At 40.6% G+C, this 23,151-nt stretch overlaps 1 protein-coding gene across 2 annotated transcripts in view; it reads left to right on the top strand.

Annotated features, from left to right (window-relative positions):
- LOC139752021 (plasma membrane calcium-transporting ATPase 3-like) overlaps nucleotides 1-22,920 on the top strand; it is a 393,564-nt gene extending 370,644 nt beyond the window's left edge. The window contains exons 22-24 of one of the 2 annotated variants that reach the window (XM_071667800.1): nucleotides 12,774-12,842; nucleotides 15,738-15,951; nucleotides 16,287-22,920. In XM_071667800.1, the coding sequence (XP_071523901.1) occupies nucleotides 12,774-12,842; nucleotides 15,738-15,932 (264 nt within the window). In that variant the 3' untranslated portion in view covers nucleotides 15,933-15,951; nucleotides 16,287-22,920. The remainder of the gene's footprint in view (nucleotides 1-12,773; nucleotides 12,843-15,737; nucleotides 15,952-16,286) is intronic. The other variant, XM_071667801.1, reaches the window with a different exon arrangement.
- Nucleotides 22,921-23,151: the final 231 nt, after the last annotated feature.

The following is a 23,151-nucleotide window of genomic DNA, read 5'->3' as shown; positions in this document are numbered from 1 at the left end:
ATCACTTTCCTCTCTTCCTACACGTACACATGCCTTACATCCTCGATAAAAACTTTTCACTGCTTCTAACAACTTTCTTCCCACACCATATATTCTTAATACCTTCCACAGAGCATCTCTATCAACTCTATCATATGCTTTCTCCAGATCCATAAATGCTACATACAAATCCATTTGCTTTTCTAAGTATTTCTCACATACATTCTTCAAAGCAAACACCTGATCCACACATCCTCTACCACTTCTGAAACCACACTGCTCTTCCCCAATCTGATGCTCTGTACATGCCTTCACCCTCTCAATCAATATCATCCCATATAATTTACCAGGAATACTAAACAAACTTATACCTCTGTAATTTGAGCACTCACTCTTATCCCTTTTGCCTTTGTACAATGGCACTATGCACGCATGCCGCCAATCCTCAGGCACCTCACCATGAGTCATACATACATTAAATAACCTTACCAACCAGTCAACAATACAGTCACCCCCTTTTTTAATAAATTCCACTGCAATACCATCCAAACCTGCTGCCTTGCCGGCTTTCATCTTCCGCAAAGCTTTTACTACCTCTTCTCTGTTTACCAAACCATTTTCCCTAACCCTCTCACTTTGCACACCACCTCGACCAAAACACCCTATATCTGCCACTCTATCATCAAACACATTCAACAAACCTTCAAAATACTCACTCCATCTCCTTCTCACATCACCACTACTTGTTATCACCTCCCCATTTGCGCCCTTCACTGAAGTTCCCATTTGCTCCCTTGTCTTACACACTTTATTTACCTCCTTCTAGAACATCTTTTTATTCTCCCTAAAATTTGATGATACTCTCTCACCCCAACTCTCATTTGCCCGTTTTTTCACCTCTTGTACCTTTCTCTTGACCTCCTGTCTCTTTCTTTTATACATCTCCCACTCAATTTCACTTTTTCCCTGCAAAAACCGTCCAAATGCCTCTCTCTTCTCTTTCACTAATACTCTTACTTCTTCATCCCACCACTCACTACCCTTTCTAATCAACCCACCTCCCACTCTTCTCATGCCACAAGCATCTTTTGCGCAATCCATCACTGATTCCCTAAATACATACCATTCCTCCCCCACTCCCCATACTTCCATTGTTCTCACCTTTTTCCATTCTGTACTCAGTCTCTCCTGGTACTTCCTCACACAAGTCTCCTTCCTAAGCTCACTTACTCTCACCACCCTCTTCACCCCAACATTCACTCTTCTTTTCTGAAAACCCATACAAATTTTCATCTTAGCCTCCACAAGATAATGATCAGACATCCCTCCAGTTGCACCTCTGAGCACATTAACATCCAAAAGTCTCTCTTTCGCGCGCCTGTCAATTAACACGTAATCCAATAACGCTCTCTGGCCATCTCTCCTACTTACATAAGTATACTTATGTATATCTCGCTTTTTAAACCAGGTATTCCCAATCATCAGTCCTTTTTCAGCACATAAATCTACAAGCTCTTCACCATTTCCATTTACAACACTGAACACCCCATGTATACCAATTATTCCCTCAACTGCCACATTACTCACCTTTGCATTCAAATCACCCATCACTATAACCCGGTCTCGTGCATCAAAACCACTAACACACTCATTCAGCTGCTCCAAAAACACTTGCCTCTCATGATCTTTCTTCTCATGCCCAGGTGCATAAGCACCAATATATATATATATATATATATATATATATATATATATATATATATATATATATATATATATATATATATATATATATATATGTATATATATTTTTCTTTCTTTCAAACTATTCGCCATTTCCCGCATTAGCGAGGTAGCGTTAAGAACAGAGGACTGGGCCTTTGAGGGAATACCCTCTTTATATATATATATATATGTATATATATATATATATGTATATATATATATATATATATATATATATATATATATATATATATATATATATATATATATATATATATATATATCTGTATTTTTTTTTTTTTTTTGCTTTGACGCTGTCTCCCGTGCCTGCGAGGTAGCGCTAGCAAACAGACGAAAAAAATGGCTCAACCCACCCCCATACACATGCACACACACACACGTCCACACACGCAAACATACACACCCACACGTTCCAACGTACACACATATATACACACACAGTCACACACATATACACACATGCACACAGTTCACCCTGTCTGCGCCTACTCACCCCCATCGCCACCCTACCACACACAGAATAACTGCCCCCTCCCCCCTCCCCCCTCATGTGAGCGAGGCAGCGCGAGGGAAAGAGAACAAAGGCCGCATTCGCTCACACTCGGTCTCCAGCTGTCATGCAATACTGAAAGAAACCACAGCTCCCTTTCCACATCCAGGCCCCACAGGAGTTTCCATGGTTTACACTAGACGCTTCACATGCCCTGATTCAATCCATTGACAGCACGTCGACCCCGGTATACCACATCGATCCAATTCACTCTATTCCTTGCCCGCCTTTCACCCTCCTGCATGTTCAGGCCCCGATCACTCAAAATCTTATTCACTCCATCTTTCCACCTCCAATTTGGTTTCCCACTTCTCCTCGTAATGACAGGGTAAGAGAGATGTGTGGTAATAAAAAGAGTGTGGTTGAGAGAGCAGAAGAGGGTGTTTTGAAATGGTTTGGTCACATGGAAAGAATGAGTGAGGAAAGATTGACAAAGAGAATATGTGTTGGAGATGGAGGGGACGAGGAGAAGTAGGAGACCAAATTGGAGGTGGAAGAATGGAGTGAAAAAGATTTTGAGCGATCGGGGCCAGAACATGCAGGAGGATGAAAGGCGTGCAAGGAATAGAGTGAATTGGAACGATGTGGTATACCGGGGTTGACGTGCGGTCAATGGATTGAACCAAAGAATGTGAAGAGTCTTGGGTAAACTATGGAAAGTTTTGTGGGGCCTAGAGAGATTGAGTGCAGAATGGAAAAAGGTGACACCAAAGGACGTAAGGGGCGGGGGGGGAATGGGATGTATTTAGGGAAGTCGTGATGGCTTGCGCAAAAGAAGCTTGTGGCATGAGAAGCGTGGGAGGTTGGTAGGTTAGAAAGGGTCGTGAGTGGCGGGATGAAGAAGTAAGATTATTAGTGAAAGAGAAGAGAGAGGCATTTGGACGAGTTTTGCAGGGAAATAGTGCAAATGACTGGGAGATATATAAAAGAAAGAGGCAGGTCAAGAGAAAGGTGCAAGAGGTGAAAAAGAGGGCAAATTAGACTTGGGGTGAGAGAGCATCATTAAAAAATAGGGAGAATAAAAAGATGGTTACTGAGTAAAGTGTGTGAATGAAGAAAGCTGAGAGTAAATGTGAATAAGAGCAAGGTTATTAGGTACAGTAGAGTTGAGGGACAAGTCATTTGGGAAGTAAGTTTGAATGGAGAAAAACTGGTGGATGTGAAGCGATTTAGATATCTGGGAGTTAATTCAACAGCAGATGGAACCATGGAAGCGGGAGTGAGCCACAGGGTGGGGAGGGGGCAATTATTCACATGTACTCTCAGCTTTCTTCTTTCACACACTTTACGAAACTCAGTCACCAGCTCTTGCAGTTTCTTACCCGAATGAGTCACCACCGCTGTATCATCAGCAAACAACAACTGACTCACTTCCCAAGCCCTCTCATCCACAATAGACTAAATACGTGCCCCTCTCATGAAAAATCTTGCATTCACATCCCTAACCACCCCAACCATAAACAAATTAAACAACCATGGAGACATCACAAACCGACATTCACTAGGAGCCAATCACTTTCCTCTCTTCCTACTCGTACACATGCCTTACATCCTCGATAATCACTTTTCACTGCTTCTAGCAACTTGCCTCCCAAACCATATACTATTAATTCCTTCCACAGAGCATCTCCAGATCCATAAATTCTACAAACAATTCCATTTGTTTTTCGAAGGATTTCTCACATATTGTACATACTTCAAAGCAAACACCTAATCCACACATTATCTACCACTTCTGAAACCACACTGTTCTTCCCCAATCTGATGCTCTGTACATGCCTTCACCCTTTCAATCAATAAACTTCCGTATGATTTCCCAGGAATACTCAACAAACTCATACCTCTATATTTTTTAACACACCTTTATCCCCTTTGCCTTTCTGCAATTGCACTATGCATGCATTCCGCCAATCCTCAGGTACTTCACCATGAGTCATACATACATTAAATATCCTCACAAACCAGTGAACAACACTGTCATCCCCTTTTTTGATAAATTCCACTGCAATACCATCCAAACCCGCTGCCTTCCCAGCTTTCATCTTCCGCAAAGCTTTCACTACCTCTTCTCTGTTTGCCAAACCATTCTTCTTGACCCTCTCACTTTGCACACCACCTCGACCAAAACACCCTATATCTGCCGCTCTGTCATCTAACATATTCAACAATCTTTCAAAATACTCAATATCCTTCTCTCATCACCACTAATTGTTACTACCTCTTCATTAGCCCCCTTAACCGATGTTCCCATTTGTTCTCTTGTCTTACGCACTTTATTTACCTCTTCCCAAAACATCTTTTTATTCTCCCTAAAATTTTTTGATGCTCTCTCACCTCAACTTTCATTTGACCTCTTTTCACCGCTTGCACCTTTCTCTTGACCTCCTGCCTCGTTCTTTTATACATCTCCCAGTCATTTGCATTATTTCCTTGCTAAAATCCTCCAAATGCCACTCTTTCCCCTTTCACTAATAATCTTACTTCTTCATCCCACTACCCTTTCTAATCTGCCCATTTCATACCCTTTGTCATGCCACAAGAATCGTTTGCGCAAGCCATTACTGCTTCCCTAAATACATCCCATTCCTCGCCCACGCCCCTTACGTCACTTGCTCTCACATTTTTCCATTCTGCACTCAGTCTCTCCTGGTACTTCCTCACACAAGTCTGCTTTCCAAGCTCACATACTCTCACCACTCTCTTCACCCCAACATTCTCTCTTCTTTTCTGAAAACCTCTACAAATCTTCACCCTCCACTTGCCCCTCTTAACACATTAACATCAAAAAGTCTCTCTTTCACGCGCGTATCAATTACCACGTAATCCAATAACGCTCTCTGGCCATCTATCCTACTTACATATGTATACTTATGTATATCTCTCGTTTCAAAACAGGTATTCCCAATTAAATATCCTTTTTCAGCACACAAATCTACGAATTCTTCAACATTTCCATTTACAACCCTGAACACCCCATGAACACAAATTATTCCCTTAACTGCCACATTATTCACCTTTGCATTCAACTCACCTACACTGTAACCCGGTCTCGTACATCAAACCTGCTAACTCACTCACTCAGCTGCTGCTAAAACACTTGTCTCTCATGATCTTTCTTCTTATGACCAAGTGCATAGGCACCTATAATCACCCATCTCTCTCCATCCACTTTCATTTTTACCCATATCAATCTAAAGCTTACTTTCTTACATTCTATTATATACTCCCAACACTCCTGCTTCAGGAGTAGTGCTACTCCTTAATTTACTCTTGTCCTCTCACAAACCCCTGACTTCACACCCAAGACATTCCCAAACCATTCTTCCCCTTTACCCTTGACCTTTGTTTCACTTAGAGCCAAAACATCCAGGTCCTTTCCTCAAACATACTATATCTCCTTTTTTCTCATCTTGGTTATATCTACACACATTTAGACACCCATATATATATATATATATATATATATATATATATATATATTATTCCTGGGGATAGGGGAGAAAGAATACTTCCAACGTATTCCCTGCGTGTCGTAGAAGGCGACTAAAAGGGGATGGAGCGGGGGGCTGGAAATCCTCCCCTCTCGCCTTTTTTTTTTAATTTTTCCAAAAGAGGGAACAGAGAAGGGGGCCAGGTGAGGATATTCCCTCAAAGGCCCAGTCTTCTGTTCTCAGCGCTACCTCTCTAACGCGGGAAATGGCGAATGGTATGAAAGAAAAAAAGAAATATATATATATATATATATATATATATATATATATATATATATATATATATATATATATATATATATATATATATATATATCTTTACTATCATTATACTCTGTTGCTGTCTCCTGCGTTCGCGATGTAGCGCAAGGAAACAGACGAAACAATTGCCCAACCCACCCACATACACATGTATATACATATACATCCATATAAACCCATATACATACCTATATGTTTCAATGTATACATCTATATACGTACACAGACATATACATATATACAGATGTACATAATTCATACTTACAGCCTTTATTCTCTCCAGTCGCCACCCCGCTACATATGAAATGACAACCTCTTTCCCCCGCACGCACGCGAGGTAGCACTAGGAAAGGACAACAAAGGCCACATTTGTTCACACTCAGTCTCTAGCTGTCATGTATGATGCACCGAAACCACAGATCCCTTTCCACATCCATGCCCCACAAAACTTTCCATTGTTTACCGCAGACGCTTCACATGCCCTGGTTCAATCTATTGACAGCACGTCGACGCCAGTATATCACATCACTATATTCCTTGCACGCCTTTCTCCCTCCTGCAGTTCAGGCCCCGATAGCTCAAAATCTTTTTCACTACATCGTTGCACCTCCAATATGGTCTCCCACTTCTCATTCCGTCCACTTCTGACACACGTATCCTCTTTGTCAATTTTTCCTCAAACATTCTCTCCATGTGGCCAAACCATTTCATTACTTCCTCTTCTGCTCTCCTAACCACACACTTTTTATTACCATACATCTCTCTTACCCTTTCATTACTTACTCGATCAAACCACCTCACATCACGAATTGTCCTCAAACATTTCATTTCCAACACATCCACCCTCCTCCGCAAAACCCTATCTATAGCCCAGGCTTCGCAACCACTTAACATTGTTGGAAGCACTATTCTTTCAAACATACCCATTTTTGCTTTCCAAGATAATGTTATCGCCTTCCACACATTTTTCAACGCCCCTAGAACTTTCGCCCCCTCCCCCACCCTGTGACTCACTTCCGCTTCCATGGTTCCATCCGCTACCAAATTTATTCTCAGATATCTAAACGACTTCACTTATTCAAGTTTTTCTCCATTAAATCTTACCTCCCAGTTGACTTGAACCTCAACCCTACTGTAACTAATAACATTGCTCTTATTCAGAATTACTCTCAGCTTTCTTCTTTCACACACTTTACCAAACTCAGTCACCAGCTTCTGCAGTTTCTCACCCGAATCAGCAACCAGCCTTGTATCATCAGCGAACAATAACTGACTCACTTCCCATGCCCTCTCATCCACAACAGACTGCATACTAGCCCCTCTCTCCAAAACTCTTGCATTCACCTCAATAACAACCCCATCCATAAGCAAATTTAACAACCATGGAGACATCATGCTTCCCTGCCTCAAACCGACATTCACTGAGAACTAATCACTCTCCTCTCTTCATACTCGTACACATGCCTTGCATCCTCGATAGAAACTTGCATCCAACGCCATATACTCCTAATACCTTCCACAGAGCATCTCTATCAACTCTATCATATGCCTTCTCCAGAACCATAGATGCTACATACAAATCCATTTGTTTTTCTAAGTATTTCTCACATATTTTCTTCAAAGCAATAACCTGATCCACACATCCTCTACCACTTCTGAAAACACACTGCTCTTCCCCAATCTGATGTTCTGTACTTGCCTTCACCCACTCAATCAACACCCTCTCATATAATTTCCCAGGAATACTCAGCAAACTTATACCTCTCTAATTTGAACACTCACCTTTATCCCCTTTGCCTTTTTACAATGGCAATATGCATGCATTCCGCTAATCCTCAGGCACTTCACCATGAGCCATACATAAATTGAATATCCTCACCAACCAGTCAACAACACAGTCACCCCCTTTTTTAATATACTCCACTGGAATACCATCCATGTGTATATATATATATATATATATATATATATATATATATATATATATATATATATATATATATATATATATATATATATATATATATATAAATAAATGTATATATGTATATATTTTTGCTTTTGCTTTGTCGCTGTCTCCCACGTTTGCGAGGTAGCGCAAGGAAACAGACGAATGAAATGGCTCAACCTACCCCCATACACATCTATATACATACACGTCCACGCACGCAAATATACATATCTATACATTTCAATGTCCACATATATATACACACACAGACACATATATATATACCCATGCACACAATTCACACTGTCTGCCTTTATTCATATATATATATATATATATATATATATATATATATATATATATATATATATATATATATTTATATATATATATATATATATATATATATATATATATATATATATATATATATATATATATATATATATATATATATATATCTTTCTTTTTTCTTTTTAACTATTCGCCATTTCCCGCGTTAGCGAGGTAGCATTAAGAACAGAGGACTGGGCCTTTGAGGGAATACCCTCACCTGGCCCAATTCTCTGTTCCTTCTTTTGGAAAATTAAAAAAAGAATGAGAGGGGAGGATTTCCAGCCCCCCGCTCCCTCCCCTTTTAGTCGCCTTCTACGACACGCAGGGAATACGTGGGAAGTATTCTTAATCCCCTATCCCCAGGGATAATATATATATATATATATATATATATATATATATATATATATATATATATATATATATATATATATATATATAGGAAGCGCAAGGAAACAGACGAAAGAATGGCCCAACCCGCCCACATACATATGTATATACATACACGTCCACACACGCAAATATACATACCTATACATCTCAATGTACACATATATATACACACACAGACATATACATATATACACATGTACGTAATTCATACTGTCTGCCTTTATTTGTTCCCATCGCCACCTCACCACACGTGGAATAACAACCCCCTTCCCCCTCATGTGTGCGAGGTAGCGCTAGGAAAAGACACCAAAGGCCCCATTCGTTCACACTCAGTCTCTAGCTGTAATGTAATAATGCACCGAAACCACAGCTCCCTTTCCACATCCAGGCCCTACACACTTTCCATGGTTTACCCCGGACGCTTCACATTCCCTGGTTCAATCCATTGACAGCACGTCGACCCCGGTATACCACATCGTTCCAATTCACTCTATTCCTTGCACGCCTTTCACCCTCCTGCATGTTCAGGCCCCGATCACACAAAATCTTTTTCACTCCATCTTTCCACCTCCAATTTGGTCTCTTAACTTCTCCTCGTTCCCTCCACCTCTGACACATATGTCCTCTTGGTCAATCTTTCCTCACTCATTCTTTCCATGTGACCAAACCATTTCAAAACACCCTCTTCTGCTCTCTCAACGACGCTCTTTTTATTTCCACACATCTCTCTTACCCTTACATTACTTACTCGATCAAACCACCTCACACCATATATTGGCCTCAAACATCTCATTTCCAGCACATCCACCCTCCTGGGCACAACTCTATCCATAGCCCACGCCTCGCAATCATACAACATTGTTGGAACCACTATTCCTTCAAACATACCCATTTTTGCTTTCCGAGATAATGTTCTCGACTTCCACACATTCTTCAAGGCTCCCAGAATTTTCGCCCCCTCCCCCACCCTATGATTCACTTCCGCTTTCATGGTTCCATCCGCTGCCAGATCCACTCCCAGATATCTAAAAACACTTTACTTCCTCCAGTTTTTCTCCATTCAAACTTACCTCCCAATTGACTTGGCCCTCAACCCTAGTGTACCTAATAACCTTGCTCTTATTCACATTTACTCTTAACTTTCTTCTTTCACAAACTTTACCAAATTCAGTCACCAGCTTCTGCAGTTTCTTACATGAATCAGCCACCAGCGCTGTATCATCAGCGAACAACAACTGACTCACTTCCCAAGCTCTCTCATCCACAACAGACCGCATACTTGCCCCTCTTTCCAAAACTCTTGCATTCACCTCCCTAACAACCCCATCCATAAACAAATTAAACAACCATGGAGACATCACACACCCCTGCCGCAAACCTACATTCACTGAGAACCAAGCACTTTCCTCTCTTCCTACACGTACACATGCCTTACACCCTCGATAAAGACTTTTCACTGCTTCTAACAACTTGCCTCCCACACCATATATTCTTAAGACCTTCCACAGAGCATCTCTATCAACTCTATCATATGCCATCTCCAGATCCATAAATGCCACATACGAATCCTTTTGTTTTTCCAAGTATTTCTCACATACATTTCTCACAAACACCTGATCCACACATCCTCTACCACTTCTGAAACCACACTGCTCTTCCCCAATCTGATGCTCTGTACATGCCTTCACCCTCTCAACCAATACCCTCCCCTATAATTTACCAGGAATACTCAACAAACTTATACCTCTGTAATTTGAGCACCAACCAGTCAACAATACAGACACCCCCTTTTTTTAATGAATTCCACTGCAATACCATCCAAACCTGCTGCCTTGCCGGCTTTCATCTTCCGCAAAGCTTTTACTACATCTCTATTTACCAAATCATTTTCCCTAACCCTCTCACTTTGCACACCACCTCGACCAAAACACCCTATATCTGCCACTCTATCATCAAACACATTCAACAAACCTTCAAAATACTCACTCCATCTCCTTCTCACATCACCACTACTTGTTATCACCTCCCCATTAGCCCCCTTCACTGAAGCTCCCATTTGCTCCCTTGTCTTACGCACTTTATTTACCTCCTTCCAAAACATCTTTTTATTCTCACTAAAATTTAATGATACTCTCTCACCCCAACTCTCATTTGCCCTCTTTTTCACCTCCTGCACCTTTCTCTTGACCTCCTGCGTCTTTCGTTTATACCTCTCCCACTCATTTGCAATTTTTCCCTACAAAAATCGTCCAAATGCCTCTCTCTTCTCATTCACTAATAATGTTACTTCTTCATCCCACCACTCACTACCCCTTCTAATCAACACACCTCCCACGCTTCTCATGCCACAAGCATCTTTTGCGCAAGCCATCACTGCTTCCCTAAATACATCCCATTCCTCCCCCACTCCCCTTACCTCCTTTGTTCTCACCTTTTTCCATTCTGTACTCCGTACTTCCTCACACAAGTCTCTTTCCCAAGCTCACTTACTCTCACCACTCTCTTCACCCCAAAATTCTCTCTTCTTTTCTGAAAACCCCCACAAATCTTCACCTTCGCCTCCACAAGATAATGATAAGACATCCCTCCAGTTGCACCTCTCAGCACATTAACATCCAAAAGTCTCTCTTTCGTGCGTCTATCAATTATCACGTAATCCAATAACGCTCTCTGGCCACCTCTCCTACTTACATACGTATACGTATGTATATCTCGATTTTTAATCCAGGTATTCCCAATCACCAGTTCTTTTTCAGCACATAAGTCTACAAGCTCTTCACCATTTCCATTTACAACTCTGAACACTCCATGTATACCAATTATTCCCTCAACTGCCACATTACTCACCTTTGCATTCAAATCACCCATCACTATAACCCGGTCTTGTGCATCAAAATCACCAACACACTCATTCAGCTGCTCCCAAAACACTTGCCTCTCATGATCTTTCTTCTCATGCCCAGGTGCATATGCACCAATAATCACCCATCTCTCTTCATCAACTTTCAGTTTTACCCATATCAACCTAGAATATACTTTCTTACACTCTATCATATACTCCCAAAACTCCTGATTCAGGAGTAGTGCTACTCCTTCCCTTGCTCTTGTCCTCACACTAACCCCTGACTTTACTCCCAAGACATTCCCAAACCACTCTTCCCCTTTACCCTTGAGCTTTGTTTCACTCAGAGCCAAAACATCCAGGTTCCTTTCCTCAAACATACTACTTATCTCTCCTTTTTTCTCATCTTGGTTACATCCACACACATTTAGACACCCCAATCTGAGCCTTCGAGGAGGATGAGCACTCCTTGCGTGACTCCTTCTTCTGTTACCCCTTTTAGAAAGTTAAAATACAAGGATGGGAGGGTTTCTGGCCCCCCGCTCCCGTCCCCTTTAGTCGCCTTCTACGACACGTGAGGAATGCGTGGGAAGTATTTTGCGCGTGATCAAGATATTCCTATGAGTCCACGGGGAAAATGAAACACGAAAAGTTCCCAAACGCACTTTCGTGTAATAATCACATCATCAGGGGAGACACAAGACCCTGCTTGTCGTAGAAGGCGACTAAAAGGGGAGGAGGGGGGGCAGGAATTCCTCCCCTCCCGTTTTTTAATTTTCCTAAAGAAGGAACAAAGGGGGCCAGGTGAGGATATTCTCTCTGAGGCTTACTGATCTGTTCTTGGTGCTACCTCGCTAACGCGGGAAATGGCGAATATGCATGAGAGAGAGAGAGAGAGAGAGAGAGAGAGAGAGAGAGAGAGAGAGAGAGAGAGAGAGAGAGAGAGAGAGAGAGAATATATATATATATATATATATATATATATATATATATATATATATATATATATATATATATAGATATATATATATATATATATATATATGTATAATGATTCTAGATCCTGAAACTAGTTCATCAGCTTTTATGGTTATTGAATTTGTAACGAAAAAAAAGAATCTTCAGAAAATGTATTTGTTTTACTTAGCACTGTTGTTTGCACCAGAAAACTGTAACATCTTATAGTGATAAAGACGGATTATTTCTCCCTGTGGCTGCCTGTAGGTGATAAGCGGACGGGTGGAGGGCCCGCTGCTGCCCGTGCCTCGCCGCAAGGCGGCCAGCGACCAGGCAGTAAGACCACACCGCTCCTCCAACCACCTGTGTGTTCTCGTCACTACCATCACACCCTCACCTGAACACCACGTATTCGTAACCTACACTAGTAATCTCACACTGCTGTACAGTCGTAGTAATTCCCCTGCCTGTGACGCTCATGATGCCTCATGAACTAATGATGTGTTAGGACTTGAGAACATACATTTATACACGTGATAATCAGCTCCTTTTTTGCAGTGGTGTTTACATCATCGCCATGCATACTCTGGAAGCTGATCAGATCAAATGATGAATGCCCCAGAAGTGGATATTCATAGGAATCGAATATCATTCAATGACAAGTCTAGCCATACTTCGTATACGTGTATTCATTAGGAATTACCAGCAGCTACCGAGAGAGTCTGGAGGTTACACTTCTATGAACCCATATTATCATGGGTTTAGGCCTGATGGTCCCCAGCTACCGCTGCTCTCTGCTCGGGATATGGAGGAACAACATGGAACATTTAAGCATCTCCATAACACGAGGCGAGAGCAAAACTGTACCGCTTCTGGTCTTGGCTGGAAGACATCTGTTCAGCTGGTGTGCGTTAAGTTTATTGATACTTTTAATTTTCTCGTGTCACAAGATATAAGTTATGATAAACGAGCCGCGTCAAGCACGACTCCCCCCCACTTACACGTTATAAGTTCAAGTTTGACGCGCTTTGATTATTGTGTTTTCTGCCGCTACATAAAAGTTGAACATAAGAACAATGCTCGTTGATCAATATCTTTAGGCGAAGAGGAACATATCATGGACTTTCAGTAAACTGGTAGATCTAAGTTTTTCTTTCAACCACTTGTAGTCATGGCAGAGTATTGTTAACAGTGCGAGTGGAGTCCCTGCGTTATCGCCCCATGATAACACAGTTCCCCTGGGCCTCCACTAGTTAAGATCGAGTCCAGTATATACGCAGCAAATATCACACATATAGAAGGTATAAGTCAATGACTGATTCTTTTCACATACCAAGTTGTGATACCATGGCGGTGTGTGAGAGATCTGCACGAACTAAACCAGCGCAACAGATCTCTGACTTACAGTGACAAATGTCTCATTTACTTGTTGCATTTCACTCTCCAGCAAATTCTATTATCTTCTACGAAATTCTTTCAGGAAACTGAAATATGCAACAGCCAGAGTGCTTGTGTTGAGAAGATATTGGTGAGACACGCTGCTGGAGCTGGTCAATTAACTGATTTGACAGTGACAGAACTGGTGGCCGTAAGATCGATGAATGTGAGACTGTTGTCAAGCTGGTACTGTCGTCACCACCGCACACAGCCTGCTCCTGCACTCAGCCTGCTCTGCACTCAGCCTGCTCCTGCACTCAGCCTGCTCCTGCACACAGCCTGCTCCTGCACTCAGCCTGCTCCTGCACACAGCCTGCTCCTGCACTCAGCCTGCTCCTGCACTCAGCCTGCTCCTGCACACAGCCTGCTCCTGCACTCAGCCTGCTCCTGCACTCAGCCTGCTCCTGCACACAGCCTGCTCCTGCACACAGCCTGCTCCTGCACTCAGCCTGCTCCTGCACACAGCCTGCTCCTGCACACAGCCTTCCCCTGCACTCTGCCTGATCCTGCACATGTTTTGCTCCTGCATCATTACATGCATGACAACCTTTCACAAACACTTACATAAGCTTGTCTAGATATCTGTCACTTTCGCAAGAGATGGTCGGGTTGCACTAGCAAGTGTTGTCAGTCACGTAGAACAATACAACACTCTGCACTAGTCGTATTCGTTTTCCACTTTTCGAGCAGTTTTCAGATCTAATTAATTTCTTATTTAAAGTAACTCAGCACAACACACATGTTATCGATGTATATAGTTTTCCTGTGTAAGAGCAACGAGTCTACCTCAGGAAACTCGACGTTCTGCCCTTCCTCACCCGAAGGCCATGGTGTCGAGGACCACAGTTTTACCAAACTATTGCTGCACTAAGGTGCATGATAATGGAATTCACAGATAGGTAGGTATGCAGATAGATACATGGTTATATATAACATTAACAGGAATTAGAAATAAATATGTCATCTTAACTGAACAAGTATCATTTTCTTACCTCCCCATCTGCTTGATACTTGTTCATTTGAGTCAGAAAATTTTTCCCAGGTCCAGTTCTGTACTCTGAGTTACCAACTACAATATTTCCACATGGTATTCCTTACTCCCGGTCCAATAAACACATCCTGTACACCCAACGCTATTGTTTACATAAAATCAAACATCTAGCGATTGCACTAGTTTGGCCCACCTCCGCCACATGGTAACCTCACTACTTACAACTTACATTTGCTTCTTTGTCCCATCGCCCTACAACTCCATTATTCTGCAAGGAGAACAAATAACTTCATATGGAACACTCGGTAAGTTTGACTTCCTTGACACTAACCTCATTGGTCTTCAACACACCGAGTCTTCACAAGGTCACCCATCTAGTAACATAAGTGGTTTAATTTGGCACTCACTATCTCACTGGTTTGGTATACCAAAACTTTTAATGTTTCTTCTCATTCTCTTTGTATCGCAAACTCTTCCTTCCTGAAGTGAGATTTTGTCTAACTCTTTACACATTGAATTCTCGTGATACATATTTTCCTCTTTTTTCAGTGACTGCCTTTGGTCTCCAACATGTTCTGATATTTGTTCTTATTCATATTTTCAAAAAAAAAAAAAACATTTATATCATCCAATATCAGTTAGGTAGGTTACCAACCATGAAAGTGAAGAGGTATTAATATAGTCACTACAGCCTTTACCGTAAGAATGTTTTCGTCATTGTGTATAGATAGCACAATCCATCTCCAGTAGGGACGTTCTGCCTACACGACCAGTGGCGGCTGATTTTCTCGTCCGCTTTGCAGATACGTGTCATCCGAGCCTTCCAATCCGGCGTCGCGGGACGCGTGGACGAAAAAGAAGCTTTCAGGACCAAGCAGCGAGAAGTGGGAGGCCGTGATGGAGAGCTTGGATCGCCCGACCTCATCAATGACCCTTCCCTCGATCTGTTCGTTGACTCCGAAGACGCTGTCTTGCCAGAAGTCGAAGGATTACGATAATGGTGTCGTCCTCATAAAGGTACTGTAGTTAATACAGACCTAAAATGGTACCACTGTGTTGAATAAGGGCTTTGTAATCCTGAATCATTATTGCTGTCTCTGACGAGCAAGCTTTTATACACACATTTTTGTTGAAGAGTAAGTTTTGATATATGCGCGATATGATTTATTTATTCATTTTCTGGCGAATTCTAGAATTTAAATGTAACTGAAGTAATCATTCATTAAGTACGGAGAATCAATGGTCTTTATGATAGATCTACCTCCACAGGTCATTAATCTAAAGTGATTAATGTAGAAGTGTCTAGATATAGCGAGGATATACCTTATGTGTCTGTATGTGGTCCACTGCAGGTGCAGGAGGTGGATGGCGAGACGCCGCCAGGGAGCAGGAGGGAGCTGAACGTGCCTCAGATGGAAGTGAATAATGGTCCTGCCCCCAGCTCAATGTGACCCACCACCCGCGAGAACGATGTGGATTTTCGATGTAGAAAGTGTCTCACAAGACCGGACTCAAAGCCAGAACTAGTGTTTTACCTTTACTTCAACAAATGTTCAAAGTGCATGACATGAATGCAATCACATGTCATGCAATGTGAAGATTCTTTAAACTAAGATCAACAGTGAATCTTTGCCTTGGCGTTAGAATTTTGAGACGTGCTGTATTGCTATATTTTTTTTTCTTGATGTTTTTGTTATGTTTGTGCCAATTTGTCTAGTCAGGAGGTTTTTCTTTAAAAAGTAAATTTACTATTGTGATAATAACACTGGATCATTTGATTCACAATTTGTCCCGCAGTGTTGAATCTGTAGGGTTTACGTTGGTGAACAATATGATAACTGTACAAACATGTTACCAACTTAATTATCGGGTAATATTATTAATAATCTCGTATTGCATGAATGAGACTAAGGGTTGGTAATGGCCTTTTGTTTCACTACGCCGATACAAACTTAAGCAGGTTCGGTTTTCATTCATAGCGAATCATGATAACTACGCATGACGTCATGACTCTCACAGCCAGGATGGTGTTGTTAGTCGCAAACATAATACGTTTGAAGTCCCGGCTCGAAGCACACGCTTGGTCGAGGTCGTACCGAGGTTCCTGTCTCTGTCTCAGTGCACTTTCCACCAGACGTGTTGCAGGAGTTTTGTTTGGAATGAACCATGAAATATCGTCCAATGTCGTGTATGTAGATTTGATTTTCTTATAGCTTATGAAACCAATTATTATGAATTAATATACAAGCTGGTCTTGCTATTAAATCAGTGTTTTTATATTCATTGTCTGAACTATATACCTTTGCCCCTCATAGACAAATATATTTCTAGAGCAATATGGTCAGTGGAAACATAGGACGTGACACGTGCATAATGAGAGGTTATGTGGTCTGAGAATCATCCTTAACACCTGAGGGAGGTGTTCAAGATGGTTCACTTCGTGGACGTAACTTGACGATAATGGCCTTAATGACCCTGGCAGGTGATGGGCCTAAAGCCCAAACAGCAAACCAAAAACTAACCAGTGGAATACAAAGTGAGCTGAGGAGATGAAGATCTCCAGTAAGACGCGAGGCTCTGATGCCGATGCTGTGGCGGACCTACACACACACACACACACACACACATACACATACACATTCAAATTCTCCTCTAAACGCTAACTTCCTGCATCCTTCACAAGGAACGTCCTGTTCTGAATACAAATAAGGATTACTGAAAGCCTTAGCAAACCAGGTCTCATTACATTTGTTAACTCATCATTGAGTTATGAGGGGAGGGAGTGAGGTACTAGCACACTCTAAAAACAGACGTTTCTCAACTTGCGTCCTGGTGAATTACCTTAACCCTGGTGAACAGGTATCGTACAGTGTGTTGACACCTGTTTAAAAGTTATCATACAGCGTGGAAAGCTCTGATCAAATGGTGACATAAAATGTGGCAAGATTTGACCAAATGGTGCCGTACAGTGCAGCAAAATATGATCATAAGGTTCCATAAAGTGTAGCAAGATGTGATCAAAACGTGCAGTACAGTATAGCAAGATGCGATCAAAAGATTTCATACAGTGTAGCAAATTTTGATCAAAACTGTAGCAAATTCTAATGAAAAGATGCCATACAGTGTAGTAGAATTCTGATCAAAAGGCGTCATGCAGTGTAGCAAGATGTGATCAAAAGGCGTCAGTGTAGCAAATTCTGATTCAAAGTATCATACGTTTGCAGCAAATTCTGATCAAAAGGCACCATACGAAGTACGTAGGTCGGATCAAAAGGTAACATGCAGTACTGTACGCCAAGTATCTCCACCAGTGACAGCCTGTAAGACATAAGACAAGTTGCCTCCCTCTTCCACACTCCTGGGCAAATGTTCTACCACTAGTCTCATACAATATACCACCCATTATTCATCATCATCAATGAAGTTAATGTTGCTCTTGGTTATCTCAGAATTAGAATCTGTATTACAGTCATAACATGTATATATATACAACGTATCCATGATAAGTATTGTAAGTAAATTTTCTTTAGTCATTAAATTTCATCTATTTAGAAAAAAGTACAAAATGTGAAATGATCTAATGTGGTATGGTTCAAACTGTGAATGGTGGCAATACTTAATGATGTTGTCCATGTGTCAGACGTAGGCCAGACGGTTCATCTGGCCGCATACAAACACTGAGCTGACCCAGGTGTGTCAGCTAATGTGTCTAGCAGATGTTGTGTTGTTGTCCATAATGTGTTAGCTTCATCTGTACGCACAATGAAGTATAAAGTATTGTTAATAGATAATGTTATTACACCTAGCTAAGTATAAGACGTTAGAGACCTTATGCCTCATGTATAGCTTGGAAAGGTTATTTAGACATACAGAAGTGCACGTCGCGTTCCTGGTAACCATACGAGTGAGTCTGGTGATAACAGTAGCTAGTAAGAAAGTATTCATTAACAAAGATTGTATTTTCTAGAAACGGTTTTCTCTACCTTTTACTGATGCCTACATTACTTTGTCATAAAAACTAACCTACCAGGCGAGTCTTTACATACACCAACATGAACCATAAACCTATTTCCTTCATTTTTGCTTCCTTACTCACGGTCTTTTTCTTACTACTTTTTGTCCCATTAAGATAAGAATTATACGTGTTTCCTCACACCAGGGTTTCCACATCTTCAGAACTTGTTACGTCACTTCTATTTTCTCTTCTTCATATTGATTGGCCATAATGAGAACTGTAATACGTGACTGGAGCCTTCAAACACGCAGTAAATGATATACATACATACATATATATATATATATATATATATATATATATATATATATATATATATATATATATATATATATATATATATATATATATATATATATATATATATATATATATGTATATATTTTCTTCTGTGATGTTATAGTAGATAATATAATTTATCCAGTTACAATATGTGAGCTACCAAACTGCTGCCTCAAACATGGCAAAGCCATTAATCAACATTAATCAAGTAAAACGGAACAAGGTAAAAAAAATCTCTCATGTTATTTTCCTTTAATTAGTTATGCTGAGTCAGTTGCAATGGTTTAATCTGCCTTCAAGTACGCATGAATTTCAGCCTCAACCTGGGCCTTCAACAAACCCCTCGGTCATACTAAAGGCGCGGCAGACATTGAGGAATTTCCATACCTACAAGCTGATTTCCCTGGATATATGGGAAAGGATTTTACTATCCACTAATTACTAACATCAAGAAGATTGATATAGTTTGTCAGTTGCTAAATGCCTGTCACTCTAGAGACGGCCTCTGGCCTGCCTTAATTTTGATAAATCAAAGTTTGAAGTCATAGTGTTAGTGTGTGTTATCATTTTCATCCTTCCATACTGTTCGTTGAAGACATTAGCAGCATCTGAGCTAAACTTCTTCTACTGATGTTTCGTTTGTCTATTTTTCTCAGTAATGACTGACATGACACGGGCACAACATGTCCCAGCGATGGCCATCTCAGGTGGAAAGATAAGGCATGAAAAAGAATTAGGATATTACACAAAACTTCTCAGGTGTTTGTAGGCCTACGTCTTAAAGGTAGGAAAGTTATAAGAAGAGGGAAAGACGAAGGAAGGAAGTGAATTCTTTGGGTGTTCACGGAAAGAAGGAAGAAGTAATGGTCAATCCTCGTTTGGCCGTTCTCTACACAGACACTATGGGAAGCAGCAGCCAGACTTTTTCAAAGGGTCAGACTTTGATGGCAGGGACACATTCAAGCAGCTCATGAAAGCTGTGTATGTGCAAATATCTAGAATCTTCCTTTACCGAAAAATTTCCAGGATGAATCTTAGAGCTGATACAAGTTTACGAGTACAAAATAGTATACGGGAGTCAGTCATGCAGTGCTCTGTTTCCTGAAACCTGCCTCCTGGTATATCAGCGATGTGAGTCCTGTTTATAGATACAGTGAGGTAACGACGACTTCTTCCTCGTCTTTGGTCAAACGTGCTTTTAACAACTTCTGTTGTACTACATTTTCTTGGGTTAACCGTTCTATTGAAACTATAGCTGTGTCTCCTACATGAATATCAGTTAAAGACTCGCTTCCTCGCTAACTCCGCCTCTGATGACTAATATTTACCCATTTCGTGGTGCACCTTATGCATTTTGTGCTCATCCCACCTCGAGTATTGAAAGAGTGTGCCTCTCAAGTTTGACAAGTGGTTCCTCGCCTGTTTCCCTTCTTTCTAAATCAAAATAGTTTGGTCTTGGAAATCTGCAGCAGTACAGCCTATTAAGAGTGATCGTTCCATCCTCTCCAGCTATGCCCTATTGCTTTGACATGTATCATTCCTGTTCTTACAATCTATCATCAACTTGAAATTTATAGTTATTTTTTCTGAGATTCTTTTTTACGAATCATACATTATGGATCTTCGCACCTCGAAAGTTTTAAAGTATGGGACATCGGACTCTAGTCTCATTATAAGTGCCTCTACTACCTCAAATTTAGACAGGATTTCTCAGTGGGGATAGACTACATCTAGTTCTTGAGTGCCTCTAAAACCCTGTCTCTCACCATTCTTTCTAAAGCTCCTTACGACCTTTTCATTTCATGTGATGGCTCTGTAATTCAACCACTCTACACAATAATCATATTTGGTATTGTTGCAACTTTAAATCTATCTTGGGAATCCCAAGCTTTCACAGTTCGGTAAGTCTCCCTCTGGCAACAATCTGGGAGTTTTGGTCTGTCTTGTTAGAGAACTTTTCTGAGTAGTTGTATACAGGAGTAATCTGGCATATATGGAGTCCAGTTCTAACTTGTAAGGAAGTTCTGATTCTACATATTTGACGAGAGTCCAGTCCAATGCATGTCCGACTTATTACCTCTCCCAGTCTTATGTTCATATTTGACTCAATTGCTCTACTCCACATTGTTCGTTCTTCCTCCCTTATCTATGGTCGCACCTAAGGCTCTCCATCTCGGTTGCTTGTGTTCCCCTGCCATTAGCGAGATACTGTAACATTCAGCAAGTCATTTGTCACATGATTGCTGTATGGTCGTTAGCAATTAAAGGGTGAGTCGCTGTTTTCTGTTTCCTTCCGTTCATTAATAAGCTTAGGAACACATCAGCTTCTCCCTTCTTTCCTAACAGCTACATCCAACTCACTCCGTCTGAAAGACAGATTTTCCCTTTCTTCCAAAAGTCATAGATTGAGTTTCCTCTTCTCTCTTTACGTCTCTCTATAGTCATTTTTCATTCAGTTCAAGGCCGGACTTAAGCGAGAACTTTTGTCTGTGATCGAAACCTTCGACTTGAAAAAAGCTTTAGAGTTTTTTCTTCAAAAAAATCGTTTCCATCATACAAAGGATTTATCCATATCTCCATAGAATGTTGGTTTCATATTTAGGTAAGTTCTATTTCTATATCTTTAGCTGACAGAGATGAGTTTCATGCAATCTGACATCAACTTTTCCAATCTGATTCTTGTCTTCTGTGAAATTAGTTATCTTTCCTTCCTGTACAGATAATACTCCATTCTTTTTTTGCTTCCAATAAATGGCAGCTTATGTGTGCCCCGCCATTAGCTAAACAATATAATACTCGGCAAACGAAGTGTGGCAGTCGACAACTCGAAATTGGGCCCCTTTGACGTTAGTTTCTTTCCCTTGCACAACTGTGATCTGTAATTCTTTTAGAAGACAAGTTTTTCAATTCCTAATAACCTAAAGATAATTTTCTTTCTCAGTTTGTTGGCTGTTTGTATTGATATATCTAACGCCTGGCCGAGAGAAAGACTTTTGTTCCTGTCTGTAGACCTTGAAATGAAGAGAAGAGAATGTGTCGAAGGTGATATATACAAATAATGAGAACTGATTTCTAATTCATGCTAATCTTTGATCTTGATTCTGCTGATGAATTATGAATGGCTTGATCTGTTGATGAAAGTGAGCACCTTCAGCTTATTCATAGATTAATGAACAAGTTATTATAGACAATATCACTATCTGGATTCAGTGATTATAACAAACACAAACATGTTGCAGTAACTATGAGGTAGTGGTGTGTAGCTCGTCCTCCAGGCATGTAAGAGGCAGCAGCCTGGTATTTCAAATCTTGTTACAAAGTAGGAACAAGTCTTTCTCCTTGTTGTCAAAATGGTATTTTCTTTAAGGTGTGAAAATATATGCCCAATACAAAATATCATACATTAGATCTTGATGCTCTTTGATTGCCTCGTGAGGTGATCGTATTGTTGGGTGGGTATGCTGTATGTATGTGTCATGATACGGTGAAGAATATTTATTGTAGTTTATACTGATTTGACGAAGCTGTGGTATGAGTCTGAATAGAAAATGCATATGAAACAAAGTTTCGTTTTCATTACACTTTTTTCATGAGACTTGATAATGTCTTCTAAGTATTACTTCTATCTGTTTTGTAAAATGTTTATCATTTGATGTCCTTATACATATATCGTTAATAAAGTTATCTAATTTTAACCAGAGTTTTAATTTGAATGTTATAGAAGTTATACCTTTACCATGGTAGCATAAGAGACGTGAAGAAGTTTGTGTCATTATACAAATAACTTACCCTCGCCTTCATCCCTGGGTTACGTCCATTCTAGAACCTTTTCCTTCATCTATAAAAGATCCTGCAGAAGTTGCTGCTTCTCATCTTTACATTTGTGTTTTAGTTTTCATTTCTTCTTGCTGCATGATTCA

Source organism: Panulirus ornatus, chromosome 12 (assembly GCF_036320965.1).
Source record: "Panulirus ornatus isolate Po-2019 chromosome 12, ASM3632096v1, whole genome shotgun sequence".
Lineage (NCBI taxonomy): Eukaryota > Metazoa > Arthropoda > Malacostraca > Decapoda > Palinuridae > Panulirus > Panulirus ornatus.
The sequence above is the reverse complement of the archived record's forward strand: the minus strand, read 5'-3'. Positions and strand labels throughout refer to the sequence as shown.